This window comes from Mustela putorius, unplaced genomic scaffold (assembly GCF_011764305.1).
Source record: "Mustela putorius furo isolate JIRA1106 unplaced genomic scaffold, ASM1176430v1.1 tig00000508_pilon_pilon_pilon, whole genome shotgun sequence".
Taxonomy (NCBI): Eukaryota; Metazoa; Chordata; class Mammalia; order Carnivora; family Mustelidae; genus Mustela; species Mustela putorius.
The window spans coordinates 5,313,550-5,328,107 of record NW_025421402.1 but is presented as its reverse complement, the minus strand read 5'-3'; the positions used below and the strand labels follow the sequence as shown (position 1 = coordinate 5,328,107).

General features: G+C 46.8%; 1 protein-coding gene and 1 long non-coding RNA gene across 3 annotated transcripts in view; one reads left to right on the top strand and one right to left on the bottom strand.

Annotated features, from left to right (window-relative positions):
* Positions 1–14,558, top strand: part of DSTYK (dual serine/threonine and tyrosine protein kinase) — a 49,193-nt gene that overhangs the window by 4,489 nt on the left and 30,146 nt on the right. For both annotated transcript variants that reach the window (XR_006607054.1, XM_045081095.1), the window contains exon 2: positions 13,289–13,677. Coding sequence is in view for 1 of the 2 variants with exons in the window: in XM_045081095.1 (XP_044937030.1) it covers positions 13,289–13,677 (389 nt within the window). In the remaining variant the exon portion in view is untranslated. The remainder of the gene's footprint in view (positions 1–13,288; positions 13,678–14,558) is intronic.
* On the bottom strand, positions 8,373–10,957 carry LOC106006174. The gene is made up of 3 exons (XR_001180088.2): positions 10,715–10,957; positions 10,586–10,628; positions 8,373–8,704 (listed from the first exon to the last, which is right to left on the bottom strand). It is a non-coding gene; the product is annotated as an uncharacterized LOC106006174 (long non-coding RNA).

The following is a 14,558-nucleotide window of genomic DNA, read 5'->3' as shown; positions in this document are numbered from 1 at the left end:
GGTTGTGGGGTGAAACAGCTGGAGACTGGGATAAGGTGTGCTTTCTTGAAAGTAGTTCGCCCTGATCAGATTTGACTCTTCGATGTAACCTCAGTGGGGATGGTGCTGTAATTGTGGTTCTTAAGTCTGACTTTCATGACCCCAAGCAGGTTGGAAACTTTCGCTTTCTCTCTCAATTTTCTTCCTGTATGGAAGCGATTTGATAGTGGTTGAAAAGCACACACAAGCATTGGAATCAGACTGGGTTTCCTCTTGTAGTTCAGCCTCTTATTCACTGTGTGCCTTGGGCAAGTTGCTCAACCTCGTTGAGTCTTGGCTTCCTCCTATGTGAAATGGTAGTGGTATGAAATGCTGTGTATCGGATGATTCCATCTGTGTGAAATGCCCAGAATAGGCAAATCATAAAGATAGAAGGTCTGTTAGTGATTGCCAGCGAATGAGGAGAGAGGAAAATGCGGAGTGACTGCTAATGGTGTGGGATTTCATTTTGGAGAATGAAAATGTTCCAGAACTAGGTTGTGGTGATAGGTGCACAGCTTTGTGAATATGCTAAAAAAGACTGAATTATACACTTTAAGAGGGTGAATTATATCTAAATACATACATACATAAAAAGGGAGTGCTAATGTCTATATCCCAAAGTTGTTGTGACATTTAGAGATGATCTACTTTAAAGCACTTAGCGCAGGCATATACTTAGTGCTAAATGCAAGTGGCTGTTTGAGTATGTGTGTGTATGTAGTCGGTGAGCACTGGAATAGGAGTTGGAGCATGGTGGGTTGGGGGAAGAAAAAGAGGAGCAGAAGGACAGAAGGATGGAATGTGGGACTGAGCAGTTTTGAGCTGGAGGCAGATTCAGCCCCGTGTCTCTAAACTCCCCAGTCCAGTTCTGCTTCTGTGATTCCCTCCTTGTTCTTTTCTGACCTGGCCATGAGAATATAAAATGCACCCTGGCAATGGAGAGATTTTGTTACAAATGAGTCATAGCCCAACTATGGAGCTGTAATTGACTTCAGTGGGAGACTCTCTGATTGGACTGAGTATAACATGACCCTGCCTACTCCAGCTTCTTATTCCCCTTTCTAGTCCCTGACATTTAGGGCACCCGGCCCCTCTTTGCTGATTTTGCTACCTCCTGTTCCCTGGGAGGAAGACCTTCCTTGTCTCCCCAAAGCGATGGCTCTTTGCATCTTTCCCTTCACAGCCTTTCCCTTCCTAATCTTGTCCTCCTGGATGATCTGTTTCCCATGGCACAGGGCAGCCCACTGTGAAAAGGTGTAGGTAATCCTGCCTACCTTTAAAAGAAAAGACATAATTACCTCTAAGATTTGCTGTGTGTGTAGTTTAGTCTGAAATGTTGTCACTGATTTTTGTATGTTTAGTTCTTCAGCCTTGGAAGTGGTTTTTGAGGAAAACATGGATTTAAACAAAAATCCATTCTGGTTTTTAAATTTGGTTTTGCTCTGTCCACCTTGCCAGCACCTCCTTTTATTTCTCTATTCTTCTGTTCTCCGTCTTACTTCCTGCAGTATATGTACTTCTCAAAAACAGTCTTTTGAAAATAAAACCTCAAGAAATACGTTGTCGAAGGGAAATGTGCATTTCACCTTGTACCTTTTGCTCAATTCCTATAGTTTCTGGACATACAGAACATGCTTTTGTATGTATGTTGTTTTGTTGTTTGCATGGTTGCTGTGGATATATTTGTTTATCCCGCTAACTAGCTTGTGGACTCCTAAGGGTAAAGACTGTGTTTTATTCTTCTTTGTGTCCCCTGTAATGCCTGCAGTATTGTTTTATACATAGGGAGCAAATAAACGCCTGTCACATCATTTCCATGACTGGTAGATATTGGAATGTTGCTTTTTCCCACCTCAGAAGGACATTTCCTCTCCATTAAAGATAGGGGTGTTTGTGTTTCTGCCCACATTTTACTAGCTGGACCCCTAAAACAGAACAATGGCGCATTTGAGAGATGACTGAATAGATCGGCTGCGTTCTATGCTGATACCCAAATGATTTTCATGCCCCAGGGAATGAGTTGCATGTGATCCCAGTCTGCCGGAGCATCACCGTGACAAGGGAAGTAAATCCTGAATATTTCTTCACTCAACGTCCTTATTAATGCCCAATGCAGTGTGGGCACAGGACGCGCAATGGGGAAGCGCTGACCCACCAGCTGACGTTATTCCAAGATAATGTTACAGAAAGAGAGATTCTTGTTTTGTCATGTTCCCTCTAGAGGATTTTCTACAAATTGGTTACCTACTTAACCAAGGGCTGTCTTTGAGGGATGGGATAAGACATATGGTAATTGGTAAAGTCAAATGACACTGTCAGAGGGGTTGAGGTGCTGTACTAACTTTCTAACAGGAGTTCAGGAAAATCAACCCCAATCTGTCTTTGATGGAGTAATGGTGATTGTCTTGTTTGTGTGGCTCAAGACCAGAATGCATTCACAAAGATGACTGTTAGAGAGGCTTTCATCTTGCTGTCTTTTCTCCGAGCTTGCTCAGAGGGAGGCCAGCGAGAAGAGTATGAGGTGTACGGGTACGTGTGGTTTTCTCCCTCACGGTGTTCAGACCTCAGGTGAGTTTGCTCCTTGCTTCTGGGAGGAAAGTAGTTCACCTCTAGGGAACGAAGGGTTCTGCTTCCTGCACGGTCCAGGGAGCCCAGTGGCGATACTCATAGCAAGGGATAGAGGGCGAGTCCATGTGGGAGATGTGGTTTTCCTTCTTGACTCTCAAAGGTCTGCCTGGAGTGCCCCAGAGGGCTGCCAGGCTAAGTCGAGGCCACCCTGTGCTTGAAGATGGATTCAGTTCGGGGCACCGGGGTGGCTCAGTGGGTTAAGCCTCTGCCTTCGGCTCAGGTCATGATCTCAAGGTCCTGGGATCAAGCCCCACATCAGTCTCTCTGCCTCTCTACCTACTTGTGATCTCTCTCTCTCTGTCAAATAAATAAATAAAATCTTGAAAGAAAAAAAAAAAAAGAAAAGAAAATGGATTCAGTTCTTTGCCAAACGAGGATCCTAGAATCTGACACCTTAATAGAGAACAGAGGTAGCCCTGGTGGGGCTCCGTGCCCCTTGCTTGGATCTGTCAGCCAGCCTCTCTGAGAAAGCCCCCTTAGACAGGGCACTCCTCCAGAGTCCAAACCAAATGCTCCGAACGGAAGTTGGTCAGACATGGGGATTCCTCATGTCACCTGTGGGCCCCCCGGTGGAAGTGCCCATCATGTGCAGTGCCTTTTTCCGCCATCTTCAGTGTGGCAGGCAGTGGGAATGGTTGGGACACACTCCTCAGCCTTGAGTCATGCAGCGGTGGGAACCTTTTGACCACAGCTCTCTTTGGAGTTGGGCTTTGTAAGGTGCTTCCGTTCCCTGGGGTGGTGTTCTCTGGGCAGGAAGATGGGAAGCAGGACTGGAGGATTGTTTTGCTTTTCACTTGTCTAACGAATAATGCCTCAAAACTATCGCAAAGAATGATGCTAGGTTATGTACTCATGAAAGCCTTTGATTTAAAAAAAAAACACACAAATCTCACACTTTTTAAAAAAAAATGCTTTTATCCCTTGTCTTTATTCAGATGTTAAAAAAAAAAATTCCAAAGTCCAACTTTAGCTTCATCAGATTAAGACCTTTAGTGCCTATTTATGCTGGACATGTTTTATAGCTTGCTGTTTCTTACCCTTTCCACTCGATGTAATGGGGGCGGATCTTACATTTCCCAGGATTTTTTTTTTTAATCGAGCCAAACTTTCCAGAGCAAAGACGAAGGCCCTGTCATAAATGCAGCTAGATTCAAGACTAATTTGAATAAAAGCTCATTCTTTATTTAAATTAGAGGGACAGTGTTTGAGCCCATATGGAGTGTATTTTTTAAGAATATTGTGTACAACATACTATAGCCTTAACTTTTTAAAGATTTATTTATTTGAGAGAGAGAGAGAATCCTAAGCAGACTCCCTGTTAAATACAGAGTCCGAACGGGGCTCCATCCCAGGACCCTGAGATCATGACCTGAGCAGAAACCAAGTTGAAGGTTCAACTTATTGAGCCACACAGATGCACCCCCCACCTTTTTAAAAGATTTATTTATTTTAGAGAGCAAGAATGTGCCAGGCAGAGGAGGAGAGGGAGAGGGAGAATCTCAAGCTTACTCCCCTCCAAGTGTGAAGCCCTGTGGAGGGCTCGATCCCACACCACTGAGATCATGACCTGAGTCAAAATCAAGACGCAGACACTTAACCTGTTGAGTCACCCAGGTGCCCCGAGCCTTAACTTTTAATATTCTGGAGATAGGCAGGTACAAGGGGAAATATAGGGGGACAGAGCCAGTAGGAGGGAAGCTGTTCTTAATCTTCAGGCTCTCACTGGGGGAGTCTGTTTCAGTTTCTTCTGAGTGACTAGCCTGCTCTGCAGCCTCTTCCTCCCCGGAGAGAAGTGGAGTTCTGCTGCCCCAGCTTGGAAACGTGCTTTGTAACTGAGGCATTCAAGTAGTTATGTGATAAGAAGAGGTGGAGATGTGTTCCCTCCTGCTGCATAACCAGAAGGGACTTCTGCAAGCAGTGCTGGGTCATGCAGCTTCTGGTGGCTTCTTGTTCAGTGCACTGGATGGTTGCAGGTAACTTTCAGCAGCACTGGTCCTGGGGCACGTTTGTCTGTACTGCTTAGCCTTGAGGATTTGGGTTCTAAATCTGAACCTGAACTGCTTACCTAGATTAGTACCTCGAACTCCCCAGACTCTGAACAGCCCACAGGTCACCATCACAGGAAGATGGGGGAGAGAGGAGGTGATGTGCAGGGCGAAGGTAGGGACAGGGAGGAAACGGTTCCTATTTCAGTTCTGGTATGATCGTATTTGATGTTTTTTTTTCCCCTGAGGGGTTTTTTGTCAAATACAACTCTCCCTCCATCTCCTTTCCTGTGAACTGGATACGCTTTGCTAGGTATCCTTCTGGCTCATTTAAAAAAAATTACTTTGAAACCATTTCAGATTTACATAAATGTTGCCAAACTGTACAGAGAACTTCTGTACGCACCTCACGCAGATTCCCCGGTAGTTAACGTTTTATTGCTTTTGCGTTTGCTGATGTTCGCTGGTGCCCTCCCAATCTGTCTGTCTTCCTCTATTGTATCTGCTGTTTCTCTCTAGCCTTCGAAAGCGCACTGTCGGTAGGTGGTCTTCTCTCCTCTGTGACACCCCAGGGTGCCATTCTTCGCAGTGAGGACCTGTGTCTCCATACCAGCATGCACCTCCCCAAGCCAGGGCCCGAGCAGTGATGCTGTGCCACCATCCGGTGCACGGACCTTGCTCACGTTTTGCCAACTGTCCCCAAGAATGGCTCTTTTTCTTTCTGATCCAGGATTCTGTCCAGCGACATGTGTTGCGTTGGCTGCCATGTGTCCTCAGACTGCCTGAATGTGGAACAGGTCCTTGGTCTTTCCTTGGCATTTAGATCTTGGACAGGTTTAAAGGGTAGGCTTTATATTCTGTAGGATGACCCTCAACCTGGATCTGTTTGGTCTTTCCTCACTAGACTCGGTCCTGAGCTTTTATCGAGACTAAGCACGGAAGTGATGGAATGTGCCTCACATCAGGGGTACCCGAAGCCAACCATGCACGTCCCTGGGGATGTTAAGCTTGATCCCTGGTCCCATGGCTGTCTTCTAGGTCTCTCCACCTTAAAGTCACCATTTTTTGCCTTTGCAATCAATTAGTCTTTAGTGGAAGGTGTTCTAAGATTTCCCTGAGAATCCCATTCCTGAAAACACAGCCTTCCGCTAGACCTCAGCACCCATTATTGACAGCTCCCACCCGACTCAGTGGGGTTTCCCTGTCCTTCATCCCTCCGGATTTCTTAGTTGGTATTCCCGTGGTAAGGAAGGGTTTTCCTTTTCCTTTTTTCCTTAGCCCTTTATTCAGTTTTTTCAATGGATTTCTTCAGTGGATTATAATCTCATACTATTATGTAAGAACATTTTTATGCCTGACTGTCCCTGATTGGATCACTGAGCCCCGCTGTGAGCTGGTTGTTGTGTCCTTTTGACCCCTCCCCATCATGGAATCATTCTTAAGGGTTGCCAGGTCTAAGAGGCTACCTCCCAAGTGACAGACGCTTAAGCCCTCTGTGAACCTTGGGGTTGGCTTCCTCGGAGGAACTGCGTCTACCTCTGCCTCCCATAACCTACGCTGCCCGCTGCCTTTCTGTTCCCCCTGCAGCGTGACCAGCCTCAGCAGCAGTTTTGCCCAAAACAGAACTTGTCAGTAGGCGGCTGAGTGTGGGCTCTTCATTCCAGGGCCCCCACGTTGTGTAAGCTTCCGGGGAGCAGGGCGGGGGTGGCCGTCTCCCTCTTCCAGGTACCTGGACCATCTACTTCTGAAAAACGCGGAAACCTTACCGTGGCCTCCCCGTGGGATAACCTACTGACTTTTCAGCCAGCTTGGCGTCTCAGCTTCCAACAAACGCTTTGGCTCCTTGAGAACATTTCAACGTCTAATTTCCAAAAACCATTCTGTTCCACCACAGTGTACTTGTACGACTTGGTCCTGAGGATTCCAAAAGCCAGACTACCTGGGTGTATGTTTTCCTTAAATTCTCCTGGGCTCCTAATGTTTTCCCTGTAATTTGGAATCCTTTAAGTTGAGCTGGTGCTCAGAGCTGGTTTGGGAATGATAAACAAGCGTTTCATGGCAGAATTCTTTCTCTCAGCTCCTGAGCTTGTCCTTTTCTCTACTCTTGGCACATACAGTTCATAAGAAATAACAATGTCTCACAGCTTATTTGTAGAAATGCATATTTGTGTCACTGATTACTTGAGCAAATTATTAAATCCTCCCATAAAATCCTGCACATGTCACTCACTTTCAGAGAGGACTACAGGTTCACTGTTAAAAGCGAGGTGAACAAATTGGACCCAGTGGAGGGGAGTCCTTGGGTACCAGGAACAAGGCTTGCAGCGGTAACTTTTGGGACCTGAGTTGATTCTGAAGTCCTGCCAACCAAGTGAGTTGTAATAGTATGAGAAGCCATGGCAGAGTCCCATTCACCTCCGTTCACCTACTCCATATCATGCCCTCCCTACCTTGGCCGTGGACTGCAGCTGACCCTGCCTTCACTCACCTCTCCAGTGATGGGAATGGAAAACAGACAAAGAACGTGCATGGACATAGATCCATTGCCCTTACTCCAAAAACAAAGTATCCTAATGGGTCACTAGAGACATCAAAAGGTCATTAGCATTTCTTCCCTCCAATTCTTCCTTTTGATAATAGTCTTAACCTCAAAAGCAAAGGATAATACAAGCTGATAAGAGGAGCATTAAAAGTTTCTCTGAAAATTTATTTTTATTTTTTTAAAGATTTATTTATTGGATGCCTGGCTCAGTCAGTTAAGCATCTGCCTTCCCCTCAGGTCACGATGCTGGAGTCCCAAGATTGAGCACATCGGGCTCCATGTTTAGCGGGGAGGCTGCTTCTCCCTCGGATACTCCTGCTGCTCATTCTTTTTCTCTCTCTCTCAAAATGGATAAATAAAATCTTAAAAAAAAAAGATTTATCTATTTATTATTTTAGAGAGAGCATGCACGTGGAGGGGAGAGAATCTGGAGTAGACCCTGTGCTGAGCGCAGTGCCCGACATGGGGCTCAACTCCACGACCCTGACTGAGATCATGGCCTGAGCCAAAATCAAGAGTTGGATGTTCAACCAATTGAGCCACCCAGATGCCCCCCTCCTTTTCTTTTAGAAAAGTACTCTGGAGATCTTAGAATAACAGTTTTCTTTAAAAAATGTGCACCAGCTAATGGTGCTACTGTGTTTTTTCTCCCAGGCTTTATTTATTCCTCATGATTTTGAGAGTTTGTTTGTTTGTTAAGATTTTATTTATTCATTGGACAGACAGAGATCTTAAGTAGGAAGAGAGGCAGGCGGGAGGGGGTGCGGCTGAGGGGGAAGCAGGCTTCTTGCTGAGCAGAGAACCTGATGTGGGGCTCTATCCCAGGACCCTGGGATCATGATCTGAACCGGAGGCAGAGGCACAACCAATTGTGCCACCCAGGCGCCCCAATTTTGAGAGTTTTTGACAGAGTTTTCATAGAGACTCTGTCAGCCTGCATCACATTGGATTCCTGGGGCACGGAGCCCACCTGAGGATTCTTTCTCTCCCTCTCCCTCTGCTTGAGCTCTCTCTCAAATAAATATATACATCTTTAAAAAAAAATAATAAATTGGGATCCTGCAATCAATAAATCGTGTTTGGCTCCAAACGGGAAAATGTGGTAGTGGGTACTGGGGAGGAAAAATTTCTCCTCTGTCCTTCTGGAGTCCCCAGCCAGGCCTAAGAATTAAACTGATGTGAACAGATCCAGAGGAGAGAAGCATACACATTTTATTACATTTTACACATACATGGAAATGTACATGGATACGTCCCTATAGGAGATGAAGACCCAAAGAAGCAGAGCTGAACATTTAATGTACTGATTTGGATGGGCAAAGAGAAGTAAGTTATGAAAATGTGACAAGATAGAGGGGCTTGGGGTAAGGCAGTTAGTGGTGGAAAAGTGACTAGGAAGATAAGGGTTAGTTTAACAAGCCTTATTTGTACTGATTTTTCTTGGCCTTGACTCCAGGTCTCCGATGATAAGAGTGTTGCTTTACTTCTGGTATAGGGAGTTCACCATCCAGACGGGGGTTTTTATCTCCTGCTTTCAGGAAGAAAAAGGGGAGGAGGTGAGAATGCCTGTGTGTCCAGTCCCTTGACTCAAAATACCCCTTGGGACGGCATATTCTTTGCCTCTTCATGGGCTCTGTTTACCCCCAGGCATTGAGCTGGGACCCTGAGACCTTGGCCTAGCTCCTGCACTGTGCTGTGCTCTGTCTCTCATCTGCTTAGAAAAATGGAGAAACATGGCTCTGTTATGTTTTGTTTTTCAAGCTGCTGGTTCCTCATCTGTAAGTGGGGGTAATAATGGTTCTCCTTGGGTAGAATTGCCAGCATTAAATGAGATGAAGCTAATTAAGGGATGTTCTTAGAAAGATCTAAGTAAACAGAACTGTGGGGAGGAAAATAGTTTTTCATCTGCCCTTCCAGTTTCTTAGCCACAACACCCCTGTGATAAAAAGACACATTAACAGGAGAAAAACAAACAAGTTTAATAATGTGTATCCCTCTTACATGCAAGTTTTTCTTGCAGGCAAAACCTTCCAGAAAGAGCCATGCCACCACCTTAAACATCATCTCTAGCTAAAGACAGAGATGTTGGGGGTGGGAAGTCAGTTAGGACTGCTGTGAGCAGGGGTCAATGGTCTGCATTGAGATAAGGGTTTCTAGTGCGCCTGGCGGCTCAGTGGGTTAAGCCTCTGCCTTTATTTAGCTCAGGTCATGATCTCATGGTTCTGGGATCGAGCCCCGCATCCGGTTCTCTGCTCAGCAGGGAGCCTGCCCACCCCCCATGCCCCACCCCCGCATGCCCCCTACCTCTCTGCCTACTTGTGATCTCCGTCAAGTAAATAAAATCTTTAAAAAAAAAAAAAAAGAAGACTACGAAGACGACAAGGGTTTTACAGAGATTTAGACTCATCTTTCTCTTCCTGGTACATTTCCCTTGTATTGCTCTAAGTGTAAATGTTTCCTATGAAAGGGGAACTTGTTCTCAGTTTTCAGAGTTTCACCTGCATCTGCTGTTTATTTAAAAATAACCAGCTTAAAATAGCAAGCCAAAGAGGCATATTTTGGGATGTATTTTGCTCCCAGTTTGTGATGGAAAACAAACAAAATGGGTTGCTACTCGAGATGCTTTCCTCCTCCCTCTTCTAGTTGGAAACCTTTGTTTAGAAGTAACCCTAATCAAGATGATCTGTATTTAAGAAGCATCAAAAAATACATAAATAAAAATAAGAGCCTTGGCTTGCTCTTAAGACAATGTGAGTTGAATTTGCCTGTGGCTGGTGTTGGCGGGGTTAATGGGCTCCCGCTGAGACGGCCTGCCGGTCCCTTCTGGCGGCCCCAGATGCAGATGCTGTTAGATTAATTACGAAAGAAAACTCGATTAACTCGGAAGTCCTTAAACTGTCAGTGAGGCAGCTGCTCCCGCTCGGGAGCAGGTTTCCTTCCTCCCTCCTACTGTCGGGCCACCGTTTGGAATCTCTTCCTTTAGAGAGCTGCTGAAGCTGCACTCTCTGTAGGTCCTCCAAGCCCCTGGCTAGTTCAGTCAGCTTTTTGATCTGCTGTTAAAATAGTCCAGGGAAAGCTTGCAGATTAAATTCACAGATAATTTAAGATTGAAAACAACCAGCCCAACCACCCATCCCCCCCCCCCCCAGTGGTGTGTCTTGCACCAGTTAAAACCTGATGGCGTCTTGGAATTTTAGAACTGGAAAGATGTTAATGATGATGTCATGCCCTTCCCTGAGTTCACAGATGAGAAATCCAAGGCTGAGAAAACGCAAGTGAATTGCCAAAGTCACAGAGCTAGTGACGAGTGGAGCCTGGGAGTCACAATCTCTGCCCCCCTCCCTGCTTCTCCTCTTGCTTGCTGCACCCCTCCCGGGAGAGGCAAGGACGGAAGCGATCTAGCACTGACCTTGTTTCTGGCCCATCCGTGCCCTTGTTCCAATCTGGTAGACCTATGTTGGAAATCAGTGGAAAGCTAAAGACCGGTGGTGGAAGTGAAAGGCTTGAATATGACATATTGAAAAACAGATGGCGATACCTGTACTGAGGATTTTCTTCAGTCCACTCGTTGCCCGGAGAGCCTGAGTGCAGTGCACTCCTGTCCCATTGCACTGGTCTATGGTGGTTTGAACCTAGCTGGTGTATTTGCAGTGGCTGTTTTTGTCACTACAGAGATGGAGGGGAGGGTGATCATTTGGGTCAGATGATTAATGGGGTGTGTCTGCTGTGGCTTTGGCTGAGGCAGCATGTTTTACTGGCTTTCCTAGAGTTGATGCTTAGTCTCAGAGGTTTTGTGATCTCGCACTCTGGTCCTGAAAAGTGATGAGTTGGTGTTAGTTCTCAGTTATCCACTCTCCATGCTCACTTAGGTTTCGTTTTTTCTTATGTGTCAACTTTTGCTGTAGGAGTTATGAAGGTCACAGTGTGGCCTTACACCTGGATGGCCCTCTGAGCTTCCGAGCAGCACTGGGAAAAGAGGAAAGGATAGAAAGTATGGCTGAGAGCGATTCTAGCTGGCGAATCTGTTCCCACAGCTCAGGCTGGCATCGTTGTAGTTCAGTTCTGCGAGGTGCTGGGGGAGGTCCTGTTCTGTTGTTTGTGTTCACTCTCTGCATTGAGATGAAGGTGTTTAGGGACGATAGTTTTGCCCCTAGACTTCTCTGAGAACTCAGTGGAACTACTTACAGCTTTCTGTAGATAATTTTCTACAGTAAATGGTTCTTACACAGAGCAAACCAGTGCGTAACCTGAGTACTTGCTAAGGGTCAGTCACTGTGTTAGGTGTCCAGGGTACAGAGAAATCTGATGGTCCTTCCTGCTTTTGACATTATAAACAGATGACCAGATTAGACTGTGATAAGTGTTGTTGAGTTGTGAACCAGATATGAAAGGACTAAGGACTAGCCTGTTGCTACTTGCTCAGTCGACATACACACAATTGGCATTGTCCCCTCGCTTTTGTTTATTTTAAAGATTTTATTTTGAAGTAATCTCAGCTTACAACTCCAAGATCAAGAATTGCCTGGTCTACCAACTGAGCCAGCCAGGCACCCCTCTCTACTTGGTTTTAGATTGTGGATCAAAGATTGGACCCGTGGTCTGGTGTGTTACACTTGGGTTTGGTAAATGCCTTGCACACAGTTAGGCACTCTTACGACTCCTTGGTTTTTCAGAGGAGCCCATCTCTTTCCCAGGAGACTCGATTTCCTTGTCTCGGTGTCCGACCTGCACATGCAGGCCCGGTGTTGGACTCACACACATGAAAGGAAGGGCTTTAATGAAAAGCATGGAGAGGAATTTGGGCAAAAGCAAAACCTTCTTGAAAACTTTTGGTGGTGCCATTTGTGGAAGGGAAGGGGGTTTGAGGACTTGTTATAGAATAGATCCAGGCTGAAGCAGAAGAGCCCCTTAAATCAGACTCCCTCCCGTGAACGAAGTAAACAGCTTACGAGTGGCTTAACAGCTCACAGTGATGATATTGAAGGGGAGTACTTTTCAGTTGGTGCCACACAGCCTTTCAGTAAAGATGTATTTGGCTCAGAGATCAGCCTTCTTCCAGCCTAAGAATCGCTGTGGCTGTGCCTTTCTGGCAAACTCAGGGGTTGCCTGAGTCACAGACGGGAGCAGGTCGGGAATGATTGCATTCTGAATCCGAGAGATGCAGGTCAGTGAATTACCCAAAGAGAGGTTTCTCCTCCTTTAAGAAGCTTTTTGTTCTCTCTTGAACGCGCCTGCTGTGTTTGTGGAAGCTCGCCATTTACGTGAGTGTGGTTGTCCTGAGTGGATGTATGTGAGACAGATCACATTCCTCCTAGATGTACCCGGATTGTCTCCTGACAGGGAGCTCTTCCCTTTGTCTTACTGCATGCCTTGTCCTCTGTAAACGGAAGCAGTGGCCGTTGGTCAGGAGTTACTGATCTTCCCCGAGCACCCGAAGTTAGAGGCGAACAGACGCGGCAGCCGGGATGCTGTCAGCAGCCAGCAGAGAGACGAACTGGGGAAGATTCTAGAACTAAGCAGACTTGAAGGACAATTTATTTTGATGTACACGTGTGTAAAGATCAGCTCTTTCTCACACACAAAGATTAGCTCACACATTTAGTTATGAAAGGTGTCATAAATGAGGAAAGTAACAGCTAACACGGCACGTGGTAGAGACATTTACAAGGGCCTTCTGTGTGCAGGTATTAGGTTTTTGTCATGAAGGTCTTTACTTTGACATGTTCAGGTAGAGCGTCCCCGTGGATTCACATCCTAGTTCGTTAGTCTTCTCTGGCTTTGCCAGTTAAAGGATCTCAAGACCAAGGCTGAGTCCTGGTGTACTCCTTGGGCCGGCCCTGCACTGCATGAAAAAGGACTGGGGAGGGATCAGGTCCCTGCTGCCTTTCTAGGTATAGACACCTGCTCTGGGGACAAGCCAGGGAAGGGATTCCTGTTCGATATTTGAGGAACCTTTTCCAACAGAGATGTTTTCCTGGTCTCTTGTCCAGCCAGGAGCTTCCGAGAAATTGCTTTGGTAGGACCCTGCCATCCTGGCTGGGTCTCTGTCTGCCCGTCCTCACTGTCTCTCTGTACTGCTTTCTCCTTCCCCGCCCTCCCCTTCCCCGAGCAGGCCAGCTGAGCTGCATCGCCTTCCCACCTAAGGAAGAGAAGTACCTCCAGCAGGTTGTGGACTGCCTTCCCTGCATCTTGATCCTCGGCCAGGACTGCAATGTCAAGTGCCAGCTGCTGAACCTGCTGTTGGGGGTGCACGTGCTTCCCACCACCAGGCCGGCCAGGGAGGAGAGCTGTAGGCTCCGGCGTCTCCGCTTCACCTATGGGACTCAGACGCGGGTCGGCCTGGCGCTCCCCGGCCAGTACGAGCTGGTGCACACGCTGGTTGCTCACCAGGGCAACTGGGAGACCATCCCTGAGGAGGACCTGGAGGTCCAAGAGGACGGGGAGGACACCGCCCCTGTTTTAGCTGAACTGGAGGTCACGATGCACCACGCGCTGTTACAGGTACTGGTCTCAACAGCTGCACACGGACATACCCGCTTTTTCTGTACTTGAGCTTTCTCACAGAGCGGTTTGGCAATGCTCTGGGCCCTGAGCATTAGCTGATAGAGCATATCACCCAGGAAGGTGACAGACAGGGCCCTGGCAGCAAGTCTACACCGCAGGCAGGACCCTGAGCAGTTTGCTTATCTCCCTGTCCCCTGTGCTCCTTGCATCCCCACTGGGCTTTTGCAGAGTAATTATGATCAGGGCCTGAAGTCTTGCTAGAATTGCCTCCAGCCGTCCCTTTCTAAAAGGAATGATAAGATGATGGATTGATTATTAATGCTCTTATTCGAGTTGAGGCGGAGTAAAGACTTAGTGAGTTTTTCCTTAGACCTAGCCATTATTATTATGGGGGACAGATCCTGTCTCCTACTTTTTAAGGAACTAGAGAACCTAAGGACAGGTCAGGCTCAGTGTGAGGAGATACGGAGATCCTGTCGTCCTAAAGTATATCTTCTTGGCTTCCCTCTTGAAATCTACTCCCACATCCAAGAGATCATATCAACTATCTGGTATTCAGATCTCCACTGAGGAAGGATTCAGCTCTTGTGCTAGGCCTCCTGTCCTGCTCTATAGCTGAGACCAGGTAATGTGATGTCACCGAGTGGGGATCAGCAAAGAATGTGACTGTATCAGGGGGCAGGAGTGGGTAAGAGGAAAAGAATGCACACCTGCTCAGAACAGAGAGTCCCGTCACCTTGATCAGCTGTGCCAGGAAGTAAGGGCTGGCTTAGCATCACTAGGAAGTTTTGTTTCTTCTTATAACCTCTGTACCTACCCTGTTCTAAAAGGCCTGATCCTCCCAGTCAGGGAATGAGTCCTTTGGTTGTGGCTATGGC